At 32.4% G+C, this 17,955-nt stretch overlaps 1 protein-coding gene and 1 long non-coding RNA gene across 2 annotated transcripts; both read left to right on the top strand.

Moving 5' to 3' along the window:
- The first annotated feature begins 806 nt into the window (after positions 1–806).
- LOC105223094 (uncharacterized) lies at positions 807–17,435 on the top strand. Its single transcript, XM_011200717.4, has 3 exons — positions 807–1,159; positions 4,673–4,875; positions 16,637–17,435. The coding sequence occupies exons 2-3, from the start codon at positions 4,794–4,796 to the stop codon at positions 17,026–17,028; spliced, it is 474 nt and encodes a 157-aa protein (XP_011199019.1). The 5' UTR covers positions 807–1,159; positions 4,673–4,793; the 3' UTR covers positions 17,029–17,435.
- On the top strand, positions 4,901–15,395 carry LOC125776204 (uncharacterized). The gene is made up of 2 exons (XR_007421493.1): positions 4,901–8,226; positions 8,260–15,395. It is a non-coding gene; the product is annotated as an uncharacterized LOC125776204 (long non-coding RNA).
- Positions 17,436–17,955: the final 520 nt, after the last annotated feature.

Below are 17,955 nucleotides of genomic sequence, written 5' to 3' on the forward strand. Positions count from 1 at the left end.
CATATTTAAAGACGGAAAAACAGACAGATAAAGCTCAATAGCCTCAGCTCGGCACGCTGATCAATTATATATATATTCTTGTAGGGTCTCCGGCTCAGCTCGGTACGCTCTTCAAATATATACATATATACTTTGTACGGTCTATGATGTTTTCTTTTCGGATGTTATAAACCTGGTAGTAAACTTAACATGCACTGTTGAGGGTATAAAAATATCACCACCGCGAGGTTCACATCCCAACTGTTACAGGACTACTATTACATATATGTACATACATCTATATCTCTCTAAATTCTAACTTTTCCTACAGGGTAGGCACCTGCTTGTAATTAATATATGAATATGTGCGTTTGATCTGTGAATATTCACACTTTATCTCCTCCGCTTTTTATAATCACCGACGCCGGCAAAGGGTGTGCGCTTTTAGTCTCATCTCAAATACTCGCACAAGTGTTCTGACCACTTGTTGTAACCCCAACTACTCGAGCACTTTGCGGCAACGTTCTTTCTTTCGTGGCGCTCTTTCGCTCTTCGCAACAACTCATTAAGCGATTATAACTCTCTGGGAAAGTCAGTCGGCCGTACCATTGACATTCTCGACCACAATTCTCCCACAATTTTACGCATTTCACTGTCGTCGTCGCTTCGTCAGTGATCGTTTGCTTATTAGCATACTGATCGTTTGTCTGTTTGTCCACTTAGTGCGATACTAATTATATTATATACATGCATAGATACATAGCACGAGTAGAGTCGTCTTAGCTTTCTGTGAGTTCATTACTGAGTACTAAATCCGACGTCGGTCACAAATCGCTTCGGTGTTTGTGTTAATCTCGTGTTTGTATTGTGTTTTGTTTACGCGTTTGTGTATATGTGTATGTATGTTCAATACCGTCCGTTTGATTTACAAAACAAAAAGGAAAATAGAAAATAATTTAAAATTAAAATTTGATTTTTAAAAACATTTACAAGTTCAGATTCAGATTCGTTTGAGACGTGCGCGTGTACGGACGTTAATTTCGTGTTTAACCACAAGTCGATCGTAACAAAATTAATGAAATTAAATAACGAAGTGAATAAAGCGTTGTATGGGAAATATTTAATATAGCAAAGCGTTGGCGTGTATTAAGTGTATGCTGTAAATATTTAAGTGCAACAGGTTGGTTAAAAGTACTTGTGTGTGTTTGCAAATAATTTTAATTGCTGTTGGGAGTGTTTATTTGAATTATAATTAGAGGAAGTGACTGAATTTGAATAGTTCATTAAATAAACGAGCTAATTACATGTGATTGCAGATAGTGCGAGTGGTTTAAATTAGTTTCAGTTGGTTTTAGTTAGAGAAAATGCAGTAATTTATATATTTCCTTCATTAACTAATAACTATTAAATACAATTAATTATTTTAATTAATTATTTACTTTTAAATATACCGAAAATGTGGAAAATTGTCTCAGAAAACTATAAAAAAAATCATTACAAATAGAGCAAGTGAATAATTTTTTTAATAATTATATTTTTCTTAATTAATAATAATAATAAAATAATTGCAGAAACATAAAGTAGTTGAATACTTTTATTTTAATTATGTTAATGTAAATAAAATAAATGAACTTAATTATTTCGAAATTTAATTATAGCACCATAAATTTATTATAATTAATTAATTAAAATTAGTAAGTAATTAATTATTGCGGCTGGTTCGAATTTAAAAATAATTAAAATCGTTCAAAAATTGCAAAATAGTTTTAGTTATTGAAATCAATAAATTTATTTTTGTAATTAAATAATTTTAGTAATTACTTAAAGTAATTTAATGCTTTTATTTTGACCGTTTTGTTTACTTTTGATTACCGGTAGATAAAATTAAAAAATTTCATAAATTAGTAATTTAATTACAGTAAATTAATTGTAATTAATTAACTAACTATTGAGGCTACTTCGAACTTAAAAGTAATTAAAATAGCTCAAATCATTCAAAAAATACGAATTAATTTTAATTTTGTAATTAAATAATTTTACTAATTACTTAAAGTAATTAATGTTTTTGTTCAACTTGTTTTTGTTTTGTTTGTTTGTAATCATAGTAAATTAAATGTAATTAAGTAATTTATTAGTTAATTATTGAAGTTACTTCGAATTTAAAAATAAATAAAATCGTTCAAAAATTTTAAATTTATTAAAAATAATTAATACTGTTAATTAATCGTTTTAATTAAGGCATTAATTAAAGCAGCAAAAATTAAAAAAAAAATAAATTATATCTACTAAAACATTAAATTAAAAGTGCTGTTGTTTTTTAATTTGAATTTTAACTAAACTCAAAAAATTAAAGTATTGAAATCATCTTTTGAGGTTAGTTCGAATTTAATTAAAAAAAGAGTTTGCATCATTAAAATTTGGTAATAAATAAATTTATTTTGTAATTAAAACAGTAAAAATTGTAAAAAGTGCAACTCTAACAGGTGTAAAGAATAAAAAAAAAAATATTCTATTTTTTATTATAAAATTATTATTATAAAATTTTTATATATTATTTAAAATCTATTTTTGAATTATTTAATTGAATTTCTGTTTTGGTTAATTTTTTTATGAAGCCATCTTTTATGCTCTCTTGGCGTTCATTTAGCACTCTGCTGTGGTTAAATTAAATTTTCTAATAATTATTGTAAATTCTTATGCATATATTTCTGCTTTCATGTTTTTGTAAATAAGTATATAAATTAAATTAATATTAATGAATATATTTAAATATATAATAAGTAAAATAATATATGAAAATACTCGTAAATAAGTATATGTGGTCACACGGTATATAGCACAAGTCCAGATAAGCGAGGCGTTAAGTGCTGCATTGATAACGATGTGTGCGTTAAAGTGTTTATACATATAAAGTTAATTATAAAACGTTATTTTTTTTTTTTTTTGAAATTTCACGTCGATTTTTAACTAGAATAAACGACGGTTAAAAATTTGAACCAAGCTCTCTAAGTTTTAAAACGGTCATATTCGACATAAGCTGTTTTTAGATATCAATGCAGATGTGTATATACTATACATATGTATAATATATGTACACATATATTTTCAGGAATTTTTTATGATATACTATACATACATATGTATACATGCAGGCTTAGCAGCGCTCTATTGCTTGCAGTTTCTTTGCTTGTCTGGATGCTTTGATCCATTGAGAGGTTATCATTCTTCGCGCTCATGTGCAGCAGTTACTTGCATGCGCTATTTTTAGCTATCGAATTTAAGTAAAATGAATCAGCGAGTTAATTTCCGTTGCTAATTGGAACTGCAGTTATTAAATATAAATATTTATCTGCCTGTCATCGCTTAAGAGCAATCAATAAAAGTATCAGTGCGATGCATTATTTATTAAAAAGTTATCAAATAAAAGCTGGAGGGTGCTAACGGTATTTGTTATAATTTGAGTGGAAGATACACTTTTTATGCTTAAGCATCATTTGAGAGAGACTTCAAAATACACAAAGAAATAGTGGTACCATGATTACTATACATATTTATTTCAACTGCGTAGAAAAACAAGTTCCGATTCAAAATGAAGCCTTCCATAGGCTTCTTACTTAAGACCATATCAATATTGATTGCTTTGTTCTATTTTCAATTAGTTAAGTAGTGGCTTAACTTGGAACCGAGTGCTCTTACAATGATTTCTTACAAAGATATCTCTTACGACTTTATGGTCTATGGAGCAAAGGAATTATATCCGTTCAAGAATTATTCTATTCCAAATAATTTTTTGCATTTCGAAAGTCTTATAAAGATATTAATTAAAAATTGTATACAATTGCATACAATATTAAATAAAAATAATAATTATTATGTGTTTATAAAATTAATTTGCATGTACCAATATAATTTTATTTTTATGAAATCAAATCAAATCCCCAAAACACACGCATACATATATACATACATACATGCATATGAAAATACAATTCACATATTTTTTTTATTTATTTGATGCTACCATTTTTTGCCAAACAAAAAATACAATAATTTTCCAATTGTCTCGCGACTCATTGGACCGGTTTTTGAAAAATGTAAACAACTTTTACGATTACGACTAGTAAAAAGTTTGAAGAATGTAGTTTGCATAGCTAATGAGACGTTACAAATTTTTTTCTAAATTATTCTGAGGCTCTTTCCTTTATTTCTTTTGTTTTGTTCGTCTTCCAATGTATTATTGTTGTGTAGTAAATTTGTCGGGCGGCAATCGAAAACAAAACCGAAAGCGAGCAGAAAATATTTACACAAAAGAGAATAACAAAATAATAAGAGACAGAAAACAATAAAATGAAAAATGATGAACTTTATAAAGTTTACTTCAGAATGTCTACATGATAGTCATAAATATATTTCTTAGACAATTCTAATTAGTTATAAATGTATAAACAACTACGATATGGTGAACGTAATAGTGTACAACTTTTTATGTTTAAAACGAGTGTAATCAAATACTCTTTCTAAGTAAAAAAGTTTATATTATTTATTAAGTAAATTTTATAAATTTAAATTCATTTTATGCTTTTTGTATTCAATTGCTCTATATATATATTTTTTATGATACAAATATCACTATAAAATATTTAAAATTCTTTCATAAATTTTAATATTTACTTTTTAATTCTTCTCTTTGCAGTGTTTATAAATATTTACAGTTGGAAAATTTCTAAAAAAAAAATCTAATTTTTATTTAATGAAATAAAAATATCTCACTTGTAGTATTATAAATTAAAAGTTATACTAAATTCCTAAAGAAAATGGCATCCACAACCACAGCTAAAGCCTTATTCATCTCTACTGCTGTTATAATGCTAACATTTTGCTGTTTTACGCCAACGGGTGAGTTTTCAAATATAGTTAATTATGATATTTTAAATAGCACGTAATATTTTTTTAATTTTTAAAATATTCTTTTAGAAACTTAGATAATTGCTAATAATTTCTAGAAGACGCTAATATGTTTGAAAGAACTCTTTCCCTAAATGAAAACGTTCATATTGAGACTCCCACTGGCTTGCGGCCGGCTGACGGCTTTACATATGAGATATTGTTTTCAGAAACTTCCTCATAAACCTTTATCTTCTGCTGAGGGTTGACTGTTCTTAAATAGAATGTTGATGTTAGTCGAAAACAGGGTTAAATTCGGTGTAATGTTTCTAATTTATAGAATTAAAGGAAGCATGTAATCATAAAAGAGGAATGAGAATGTAGCAGACGCGAACTTAACTAGGATAAGTAAAGCCATAACATGAGGAATGTAAAAAATTACTTATACGAAAGCTATATACAAAAATGTTCGTCTATTATTTGATGTTATTCTACACATCCAATGTGGTTCTAACACCTAACCTAATGTGAATTTAATGTAAAGTATCAAAGAACGCTACCTGGGTGCAAAACTGCAAGAGGCATGTACAAAACGGTAGTTCTTAATTCCGATTCGCGTTGGCAAGACTACGCATATGGGGTCCCCATGGTCTGGAGGAGGTATCGATAATGAGGCCACAGAGTCTATTAATTTTCGTGTCAAGTGCAGAAGATGTCTACTCCTCATGGACCTAATAACCAAACTCCATCTGGTATTGCAAAGGAGCAATACTGGTCTATACTGGTCAGATTAACCTAACCTAATCAAGGAGCGCTTGTTACACCTAATAAGAGTTGATAGTAAAACTTTCTTAGCTACAAGTTAACGTTATGTTCTATAACACCTTTCTGACCTAGAATGGTATGGAGTCAGAATTTTTAAACTCTGAGCCGGGTATATTAAGCTTACCACTATGTTATCCAAAAGGACCCTATTGACCCTATAAAATATATTTATAAATGATCTGGCCGACAAGCAGAGTCAATTTAGCCATGTCCGTCTGTCTTTCTGTGTGTTTATATGCGAACTAGTCTCGCAGTTTTTGAGATCTCCATCTGAAATTTCGCACTCATCATTTCCTCTGAATCTGCTCATTCGTCAGAACCCACCATAAAGGACTACTATAGATATATGTAGCTGTATGGAAAACTTTTTCATTTGAAGAGATCACATAATTTGACACGGGTTATTGTTTTTGGCAATGGTATAATATGCAAAGAAATATCTCTCCTATAGAATATAGCTATCACACAAACTGAACATTCGGAACCAAGTGTTTGTATGGAAAACCTATTTATTTGACGAGATATCTCTACCCAATGTGGCATCGAACTGGCCAAACAAAATCAATTTTTTGTAAGCAATATAACTGGCCAGGATAATGAAAAACCCTAAGAAAATATATTGGAAAATATATACATATGATTTTTAGGACTTATTTCCTATATAAAGTTATTTATATCATTTAACTGGACAAAAAACCTGTTTCTACGACAGTTGGGTCTTTGTCATCGGAAGGGAGATAGTCGTATAGTATACGGTCAAGGACTGTTAATTCGGCAGCATTCCTCATATTATATTATATATGTATATGTAGATTATGAGGAATACTTTAGATTTTCAGTGGCTATAGAGTTCAGGAGTTACTTCCCTTAATTATTAGGTCCACTTCTCATTGACCTAATAATATTATGGACTACTTTGGGCTTATAAAAAGCAGAGTAGTATGTGATGAAAATTCGTTTGTAGTTTTTCACTATTCGCAGAATGGGGCATTCTCTGGATTAAAATATAAAAACTATATCCATGGCATTTTATCATTCCATTGTGGCAAAATAATGACGCAAACAACGGTTTATTACAGCTAGTTCTCATATCTTAAATAAAATATAAAACAAACGATTACTTGATAATGAATATTTATAAACAAATAGTTAGTTGTACATACAAACACGTGGACGATAAAAATAGTTCATTAATTTGTGTTAAAGTTTTCTAGTTCCAAGCACTTTTCATAAATCTCATTTAACTAGGTTTTTAGCTTTCGCTATTTATACATGGTGTTGTTATTCGCTAACCGCATTCGTTTTATTGCCAACTTTATTGACGCTATAAAAATGTTACTGTATTACACAGAAACATGCCGCAGTGCAGTGAAGGTATTCACAACGAGCTCAATTATTTGAAAACTGTAATGACTAAAAAAGGTTTAGTTAACCGCTCGAGTCAGATCAACCATAGAACGACAGTTAAAAGCGCTAACAATCTCTTTGAGTATAAAAAATGTTCTCCATGTTGTACCTGACCGTCAAAGTCGTAGATTAAACGACCATCGTTCGGCCTTCGTTTATGTTCCCGAATAAATAAGCACCCTTTCGGGAGCTGCGAAAAAGTTATAAGATTCTTTTTTTGAGGTTAAATGAATACCCATATCAAGCAACTAATTTTACAATGGCGCTTGCGGTTAAGCAGTCAATGAAATGCAATGAATGTCGAACAACCTTACGAACACACTTCGGTTTTATCTGGTTTTATTGTTGACTTATCGCTTATTAACTAGTTTCGGTTAGGTTCATTTGATTTAAGTGCAGTTTATTGCTGAGCAGGGTAATAACTTAATTACCGGCTGTTAAATGCAAAACTACTTACAGAACCTACCCGATTACTTAAATTATTATTTAAGTTGTAATAAATAAATTGAGCGAAATGAACATGACGTCGATAGGTTAGATAATATAGCGGTAGACGCGGCTATACTGGAAGGTAGTGTGAAATTCCATTCACAGTTGAAATACCCGAGTATAGTTAAGTTCATGTGAGAAGCTAAGGGAACTTATGAATTATGAAAGTCGTATTAGAAGTGAGCAGGTCTGCCAGTTGCGACTTAAGTTTTCTATGTTTAATCTAGAAGAAGGTGATCCCACAAAATATGCCCACTTTTGTAGATTAAGCCTTCTGAATATCACAGAAAAGGTTTCGTTGAAGTCAGTCTTCAATTATCCGATTATTTTTAAAATTTCTCTCTCTACTTAAACGCATCATTAGTTATTCTCAAAAATTTGTAAACAGAAAATTTGAAAGTGCTAAAACATCTCAACTTTTTTGAAAACACATTCTTGCCATCTATAGTAACTTTGAACTGAGGAAGCGCATTATAAGTAAAGATATCTCTCGAAATATATAGATATTTTTAGGTTTATCTTCATCTACATTGTAATATATGGAGTAGAACCCTGAGATTTTTTTTATAAAGATATCATTGTCAAACATTTTTGATAGCCGATGAATATGTGGAATCAAGATCTGAAGGTCGTGCCAGTAGAGTGAAGTTCCTAAGCAAGTTCAAAATCTTTCAGTTCTGATCTTCTCGAACCTAAGAAGGGTCTCACTTGGACAGCTTAGAACGCCGGTCTATTGTGGTATCTATAAACTCCTTCCTATATACTGGATTATAATACTTACAGATCGACAAAGCGCTTTCGAGTCTGTCACAAATTTGTTGAGATGACTATTATCAGTTTCAGCTAGTGGCTGCAGAGAAAATAATATGGATACATTGAGCACTTGCTGTATTGAGATTCACTTGTGGAACATGGAAGCCATTCTCGGCGAACTCGGCTGAAATAGGTGGTAGTGTACATAGCAACAATCAAATAGAAGAAGGGGGTATTCGTTTATTTCAGTTTAATAAACAATTTAATAAAAAATTTCTGTATAATCAAGCATTGGACAAAATATAAAACGATAAAAGTAATTTGTTTGTAACTTAGTGAATAGGCTATTCCAATTTAAAATCACAAAAATAAAGTTCTTATTTGTTTAATCCTTAATTGTAATCTTGATTAACGCATGTCTGTTTACATATCCACTATACATATACGTCTGTTATATGCGATAAACACTATATGGTTGTAGGCTTATCTTTTTCAACGTAATCAAACTTTTTCGGCTTATTTAAATTTTCATCATATGAGTGTACACAAGTATATATAAGTATATTGTCGCCATTGTGCTATTTTCGAATTGTTTAAATTGCTTTGATTTAAAACAAATGCATTTTATTTGCGCGAAGAGTGTGCCAGAAATAAAAGCGCCTCCTAGGAACAATGGCGAGGCGCCGAAGCGCAACGATACATCGACACTTTGACCTTTGTGGATGATTGAATCTATACAATTGCCAAAAAATAAATACACATGCAAATTCAAATAGTATAAATCATTGAAAAGGGAAATTTTTTAGAAGCAATAGGGCTAGTATTTGTTATTAAAAAATACAAATAATAAAATAGTGGTGTATATGTGTTGTTGTGAGGTAAAGATACACAGTCTGAAAAAATTTGACACAAATTACAGATTTCAATGTTTCGTGGGATACAAAGATAATTTGTCAAAAAAAAAAAAGGTTTCCATACATGAACTTGGTTCTGATCAGTCGATTTGTGCCGCAGTTCTATCCTGTAGCGGTTGGATATCGTCGGCTATCACAAATAAGCAGTATCTTGATGAGAGAAGGACATGTGCAAAATTTCAGATCGCTATCTTCAAAACTGAGGGACTAGTTCGCGTATATATAGACGGATAGAGAGAGAGAGAGACGGGCGTGGCTAAGTTTTCTTCAAATTTCATGGCACACTGATTATTCTCTGTTCGGGTATACAGATTTATTATGCGTGAAATTTAGCAGTAAATTTTTCGTTGATAGTGGAAGGATAATTTTCAAGCATATTTGCAATGATTAAAAATGAGCACACTAATTTAATAAGTTCTTTTTCATGTATTAAGCTTGAAATGTTCTTTTTATATATATATTTATATGTATGCATATACAATTTAAAAATAGCACATAAGTAATTAATTGCCACCCTAGTGCTAATTGTTTTCGCAGCAGTTAGAAAGTCTGCTGATTACTGCGTAGATGTTATTAACTTCAAGCGCAGACTAGTATTCAAGTCTATTCATTAAAGGTAGTTTCAATTGTTATGGCACGCCAAATAAACCCAATGATACAATGTAAGCTAATGTGTACCATCGTATGAACTGTTTAAAGTTTTTAAATACTGAAAATTGGATTTTTTTTACAAAAAAAAATGAAAATTTCTATGAAAATTTCGCGACTTTTTTTTCAAATAGTAGTGATCGAAAAAAAGTCTTTCGTCCAAGTTTTTAAGAATTGCATCTCAAAGACCTTTGCAAAATTTCATGAAGATCGGTAAGTAGTTCTCGAGAAATCTTGCCAACCGACTTCAAAAACACCGTTTCGAGAAAAACGCGTTTAAACACGCCGCATTTAACCTAGCTAGACTCGAGCGCATGAGTTGTCCATGCTGTATCTCTGAAACTATTACTCGGATGAACTTGAAAACTTAGAACAATATTCTAGAGGTGTTGTAGAATTTAATAAGACAGTACAAAAATTCGAAAATTTCTATGAAAAATTAGGCGATTTTCGTGCATTTTTTTTTAAAGAAAGTACTCTATCGAATGTTTCGAATTTCTTTGTACGTAATAGGATAGATTTTCAGCTATTTTAAAATTTTTGTTTTACAAAAATATTGAAAAATTACGGAGTTATGTGTTGCCCTCGGAGGTGGGTGTTGTGCATAAAAAGACGTTAAAAATGAACGTATTTTTTTTTTTGTAAATTCGCCTAGTATACATACATATAAATAGGTAAATATGTACACACAACTGTACTTATGTGAAAATAGTTCCCATGCTTCACTAATTTCTCTAACTGCTCCGTAAAAAACACCGCATTCATATGCAAAGTTTTGTCTAATTAGCATCGGTTCAACTATTAAAGTAAATATAAATAAACAATAATTTCACATATGCTTGGTAATTAAATTTGCTCTCCAGAAATATTTCACATGCAAAAGATTCCTAAATTCTACAATTTAGCACTAATTATAATTTTGTAGCCAAATTAACACTTTTTTGGTTGTTTTTTTGCGAAAAAATTGTACACCAACCACGTGCTCGCATATATTTAGTGTATGTATGTATGTATGCTCGTTAAAGAGGTTTCGATAAGGGCGGTAAAGAGGTAAATTTAAGCTGTCTTCGTTTCGTCAAGCGTTACTCTCTAGGGAATCGAACAAACTATACCAAATGCTTAAACAAGCGTGTTATAATTCTTTTTCGGTATAGAAATTATTTTTTCGAGATAAAAATGTTATTTTAATCCTTGAAAGCAAAGAGACAGTAACTGTGGCGACTGCATATACGAGTATACTGGGTTACAGCCCTCAAAGGAATTCCGGGAAACTATAGTAAATAATAGCTCCGATATAAAACTGAATTTCCAAGAGGGCTCTCAGAGCGATCAGGGCAAGTTGGAAGGATTTAAGCTTATGCAGGATCGCCAAAATCATATGCAAGAGTTCCGTAGAAAAACTCGCATGCTTTCTACTCACACGGTCTCGGGCGGCTGTTTGCATCCTGACATATCACAACCTACTCGCATTACATGTGAGCCGAATGGACATAAGTAACGACGAAAATTGCAGAAAGTGCACAGAAGTAGGTATAAAAGAGATGCCAATCCTCTGGCCAGCGTTAACTAAAATTTATCTTAGATATCTAGGAGCTTCGCAGTTCAAGAGACTAGGCGAAGTATCAAACTTATATCGCTCATTTGCTGCAAGACCGGCATAATTCAAAAAACGTGAGTTTTGAGTTAATGCTACAGAATTGTTCGTTATATCATACTTCATGTTGAGTGAAAAATTCATATGAATACCTCTTATATGCTCCGCTTGAGAAGAGGTGTAAGGTTGGAGTCACCGTGTAAGGTTGTAGTAAGTTGAAAACTTTAAACGCGTTTTCTGGCGAATCGATTTTTTTGACTTATGCCGGTCTTGCAGCAAATGAGCGATATGTATATCAAGTCCCTCATAAAGTTCTCAAAAAGCTTTGACGTCCTATTTGACGAATACTTCATTTGGTATTACTAAAATCCAGTAGCTCTATGTTTGGCGTAAGAGCCGGTCAGTATAACCTAATCTTACATTCACAATAATAAAACTGATCTGATGTATGCCAACCAAAACTTGGTATCATTGAATATATACATATATAGATATACATATATGTATGTATATCACTTTGATCAGGTATCCGCATACTATATATATTCTATCAATTTAAGTCGATAGCTTTGTTGATGCTTTTACATGTAAAATATAGTCAAGAGAGTAGCCCACAATCATAGCGAGCAGAGAAATGACGCATCAAAGACGGCGACTGCTAAAGATTTCCAATACATTATATTTATATACTTATGAAAACACACAATTAAATAGTAAATAAAATTGATGACATTAAATGTATATTATTGTTTAATATATGCCTTCACTATCTATCACTTCCCATTTTCTCTTAGTTCTATTTGTTTTTCCTTGTATTTTCAATTTGGCAACGGCGGGGTGAACACATTATGTGTATATACTTTATGGCATATATTATGTATGTATGTAAACTAAACATATGATCGCTAAATTTCCTTGATTTTATTTTGTTTTCCTTTTTGTTTTGATTAGAAAATTCGTTTAATGCCGCGTATATAAAAAAACAATAACAATAATTTAATACTGTAGCAACGGCAGCAACTGAGTTGCATCTGCTGTGCTTTGATTCTGTGTTACTGTGGCGAGAAAAGTTGAAATAAATAGTGAAAAATTCGATTTATTTGCTTGCAAGGCTCATATACATTTCTGCAGATATACTTATGTACATTCGAAAGTAATAAAACACATTTGTATATACAAACATACATATATGTGGGCAGAGTATATATTGTACTATACACTAGAGGGAGCCAAATTCTCCTGACCGTATATATAAAACTAGACATACATATATTACTTTTCTTAAGTGAATACTCGTAATATACTCTTCCTACAGATAAGCTCAAATATGGGTGCTTATGAATATGAACATCGTATGTATGTACTATATATGTGTATATCATATTACACTACCTCGAATTTGTTTTCCTTCGCACGTGCTTGATTTCAATAACAATAACAAACAATGCAATTTTGTCTAAAATTAAATGCAGTGAAAAATATATGTTCAAAATATATACATATGTATGTACATAATATATATATATTAAATTTTCGATGACTAGGTCGAGCATTTTGACTGGTAACTGGCGAATGATACCCGTGATGTTGTGCTCCGAATCAAAGCGTGAATGTTTCAATACACTTTAGATTTTATATATCCCCACAGAAAAAAGTCTAACGATATGATATCACTCGATCTTGGTGGCCAACCGACCGGTCCAAAACGCGAAACTATCTGCTCACCGAAGTGTTCCCTCAATAAGTTCATTGATCAAATAGTAGTTATCATGGCGCGATGTCAAACACGACTCACATGACATCTGTCAAAAAAAAGTTTATGGAAAAAAGTACCTCTACTTGTATCTCCCGTTATATACACTTTATCTGACATTTCCTTTTGACTATTATAATGCCTAGTTCAGGGTATAAAAACTTAAATTATATTGGTTAATTTTGAAAAAAAGCTCTATTGCTCTCATATCTAGTTTTTTCTACAATATTTTGACATTTAAGGGAAATTTTTTTCTTACCGAATTTACATTTCCGTTTCTCAGAACAATTTGGTGGACACCACTTATTTCAAGTTCCGTTGTTTATTTTTTCAAGTACCTGAGAGCATTATGTATTGAAAAAAATGTCAATTTATACGACATTGAACTATGTGTCATGAATACCCTCTTTTTGAACCTAGAAAAGTGAACACGGCTTAAAATAGTCGGTAAAGCTCAATATTTCTTTATGGGAAAGCTGCGTACTTTCCAAATATATACCCACGTATATACCATATATGTATATATACATATTTATTATCGCGTAACACAAGAACCGTACGCGAGTTAATGTCAAGCATCTGACATTTGCCAAATTGACAGTAGTAACAATAAAGGCAATTGCAACTTATAATAGTGCCACTTTACCAATTTCCACTTGTCAGCTGACATACATATATGTAAACTGCATCTGTATAAATGTATATTTTTCAGTCGGTAGATAGTTTAGACAGTTGCATGCCACTTTGCCACACTTGCCTACATTTATCTGCTGCATTTTGTTGCATGTGCGAAGGCTCCGTCTGACACTTGCATGACAGCTTCGTTTCAAAGTCCGTGCCAGTACTCACTTTTCAAGGGAGAAAATGAAAACGAAAGGACAATTATCCTGTCCATTTGATCAGCTAATTTGAATTTGTAGTGAAATTTAATTTGAACTTAATGAAATATGCTGTCTAAGTAATTGCCGGGTTAACAAGTTGAATTGTTGGGGGTTTGAGATAAGCATTATTACACATAAAATGTCAATTATGTGAGGGAAAAGGGCGATATAAAGGCGGACTCTGGATACAAAATTAAGGTATCATGAAGAAAAGGTTTCTATATTGAGTTTAAAGGGGTTAAGGTTGTAGTATTATTACAACTTGTCCGGAGGGCTTATCACGAGTTTATAGGCTTGGTTTCCTCAAGCCAGTTATACTATAGGGTGATTTTTTAAGAGCTTGATAACTTTTTTTAAAAAAAAAACGCATAAAATTTGCAAAATCTCATCGGTTCTTTATTTGAAACGTTAGATTGGTTCATGACATTTACTTTTTGAAGATAATTTCATTTAAATGTTGACCGCGGCTGCGTCTTAGGTGGTCCATTCGGAAAGTCCAATTTTGGGCAACTTTTTCGAGCATTTCGGCCGGAATAGCCCGAATTTCTTCGGAAATGTTGTCTTCCAAAGCTGGAATAGTTGCTGGCTTATTTCTGTAGACTTTAGACTTGACGTAGCCCCACAAAAAATAGTCTAAAGGCGTTAAATCGCATGATCTTGGTGGCCAACTTACGGGTCCATTTCTTGAGATGAATTGTTGTCCGAAGTTTTCCCTCAAAATGGCCATAGAATCGCGAGCTGTGTGGCATGTAGCGCCATCTTGTTGAAACCACATGTCAACCAAGTTCAGTTCTTCCATTTTTGGCAACAAAAAGTTTGTTAGCATCGAACGATAGCGATCGCCATTCACCGTAACGTTGCGTCCAACAGCATCTTTGAAAAAATACGGTCCAATGATTCCACCAGCGTACAAACCACACCAAACAGTGCATTTTTCGGGATGCATGGGCAGTTCTAGAACGGCTTCTGGTTGCTCTTCACCCCAAATGCGGCAATTTTGCTTATTTACGTAGCCATTCAACCAGAAATGAGCCTCATCGCTGAACAAAATTTGTCGATAAAACACATTTCGAACCGAACACTGATTTTGGTAATAAAATTCAATGATTTGCAAGCGTTGCTCGTTAGTAAGTCTATTCATGATGAAATGTCAAAGCATACTGAGCATCTTTCTCTTTGACACCATGTCTGAAATCCCACGTGATCTGTCAAATACTAATGCATGAAAATCCTAACCTCAAAAAAATCACCCGATATATACAGATTTAATGATCAAGTCCTGACTATTATTCGGAGAATTTCGTTTGATACTTCATTTCAAGCATGGTCCCTCTCTTCTCTATTCTTCTTAATGAATCCTTAATTAATCTTGGCACTGGCCCTGTCACTGTTCCTGTCACTTTGCCCGCATCTCTCTCTTACTCTCTTCTCTCTCTCTCTCTCTCTCTTTTTCTCCAAGTTGACAAAAATAGCTGTCATTACTTTTACAACTACCCAACTTTTTGTTGTTTTGCCAAATTTGGCATGTGTCCTTCATACTTCATTTGTCACTCAGTAAAAGCCACTTGTGCGTTGTTTGTTGGTGACACTTTACCATAATTAATTTCAAGCAAAGAAATGGAGGAAAGTTTTATTTATTCTCCTCGAAGACAAATGTATATGACAAAGCATTATTGCATTTTAATGGACAACACTTGTCTGCAATGACCGTAATGATTTTTTGTGATGATTCGTAAAATCCATTATATTTGCGCCATTACCGTTATTACACAATAGAATGGGTTTTTTCGAGTCCATTTGTCTGGTAGAGTTGAGGCGGATATTGTAAAAATTGTGGCGCCAAATATTTGTGCAACTTTTGACGTCGTCCATATAAATAAGGAAAATATAAAAAATAAAATATATTTACCAACTGGAATTGAATAATGAAAGTGATTACCAAATTTGTGGTTATAATTATTATTAAATGTTGTAGTGTTGAAAAAGTGTGGTTAGAATGTGAAATATGAAACGAGGGTTAGGAGAGACTAACTTTTACCGTAAAATTGTCTTCACTAGAGGTGGGACATATTTCAGTCCATAGCTTTGTGGTTTTTGACCAAACCTCACTTCTTGAAAGGTTCATGCTGTAAAGATCTCTCGTTGATATAGCAAAACTTGATATATCCACAACAATTTCTTACTTATCCTCATAACCTCGCTCTTATCTCATGGTTTTGTCTGGTGTTGAGAATGCCTAAAAATTAGTTTGAAAGCCTCTTTCTGTGCTTTTCTACGCCTTACTTTAAATAACTTGCTGTCCACTTTCAAAAATATTTTCTGGTAAGTCCAGTTAGGGAAAAGGAATAAAAACATATGAATAAGTCTAATATTGCTCAAGGAGATTGCAACATACTCGTATAACCACAGAACCAAACACATGCCTTATAACTTAGAATTTTTTGCAATTATTTCAAATAAAGTAAATTAGTAAATTAATTTCCTTTCTCTTCTTCTCATTTTCCCACAGTGAACGCCATCCGTTGTCACCAGTGCAACTCCCATCTGCAGGAGGATTGCACGGAATTGCGTCTGATAACACCGCGTGCGCCACGTGACGAGCAATTTCTAACCGAATGCGAGTCGCCCGATATGTTTTGCCGCAAGACGATTACGAAAATCGAAGTGAGCGGCGAGAATCGCATCATACGCAGCTGTGGATACTTGGACAATGACAAGAGCGCGAAGACGAATTACTGCTTCGATGCTGACAATGAGGGGTATAAGCAGAGGATCTGCACCTGCTATGAGGATGGCTGCAATGCGGCACCGCCACGTCTCGGCAATGCCAATCACGTGACCATGCTGAGTGCGACCGGTTTGTGCGTGTTGGTGGCGCGATTCCTGCGGATTAATGCTTAGATAATAGAAATTTCTGTACAAATCCATTCTGATGTGTGTATGTATTTGCATCGTTGCGTGAAGTATACTAGATTACTGTAAATTGTTGGAACTTTGCGTTGGAGAGTGGAGTGCTTGAAGCATGAAATGCATATTAATGAAGTTGGCGCTGGAGTTGAAGAGTGCCACACTTTCTTTGTCATTTTGATAGTGTTGATATATTTTATTTGATTGCTTTCATTTCATTTTTGTTTAAAAATACTTTCACACGACTTTTGGACTCGATTTATGAAATTTCGATTTAAAAAAAATATATGTATGCATACATTACTAGGTTAAGTTTTAATGTACACATATTTTGAGGAAATATTTTTTAAAGAACTATTAAGAATAAAATTTATTTAATAAAAAAAAAATTAAAAAAAAAAAATCAAACACGAAAAATCATGGTAAGTGTTAATTTTTATTAATTTCGGCTAATATTTCAGATAGAGTTTTGGTTAGAAAGTCTAAAAAATAATTATCAAACAAAAAGTTGAATATTATCAACAAAAACTAAAATGTTTGAATTTAATAGTTTTGGACTCGAAAGAAATATAGAGGTACTCGAAAATCTTCCCACACCCCATTTCAACACCCTGGCTTAGGAGAAAAAATCCGATTTCCTCCTCAAAAACCGGTGATTTGAGACACAATTTTAATTTTTTAAATTTCTAGGTAAATCCAAATATATTTTTTCTTTAATAAAAATATGCCCCATACGGATTTGAAAATTTCTGCATTTTTATATTTTCTCTGCAACCAGTAGTTTAGAAGTTATAAGCATTTTTGTATTCGGTGGCTGTTTGCTACATGCTCCTGGTGGCCTGTTAGAAATCTGAGGTTTTGGCATCAAATTGAATGCATTTTTCCTGCAGCGGCGGCGGTTGCACTACAAATTTGCGTGGC

Source organism: Bactrocera dorsalis, chromosome 1, assembly GCF_023373825.1.
Source record: "Bactrocera dorsalis isolate Fly_Bdor chromosome 1, ASM2337382v1, whole genome shotgun sequence".
Lineage (NCBI taxonomy): Eukaryota > Metazoa > Arthropoda > Insecta > Diptera > Tephritidae > Bactrocera > Bactrocera dorsalis.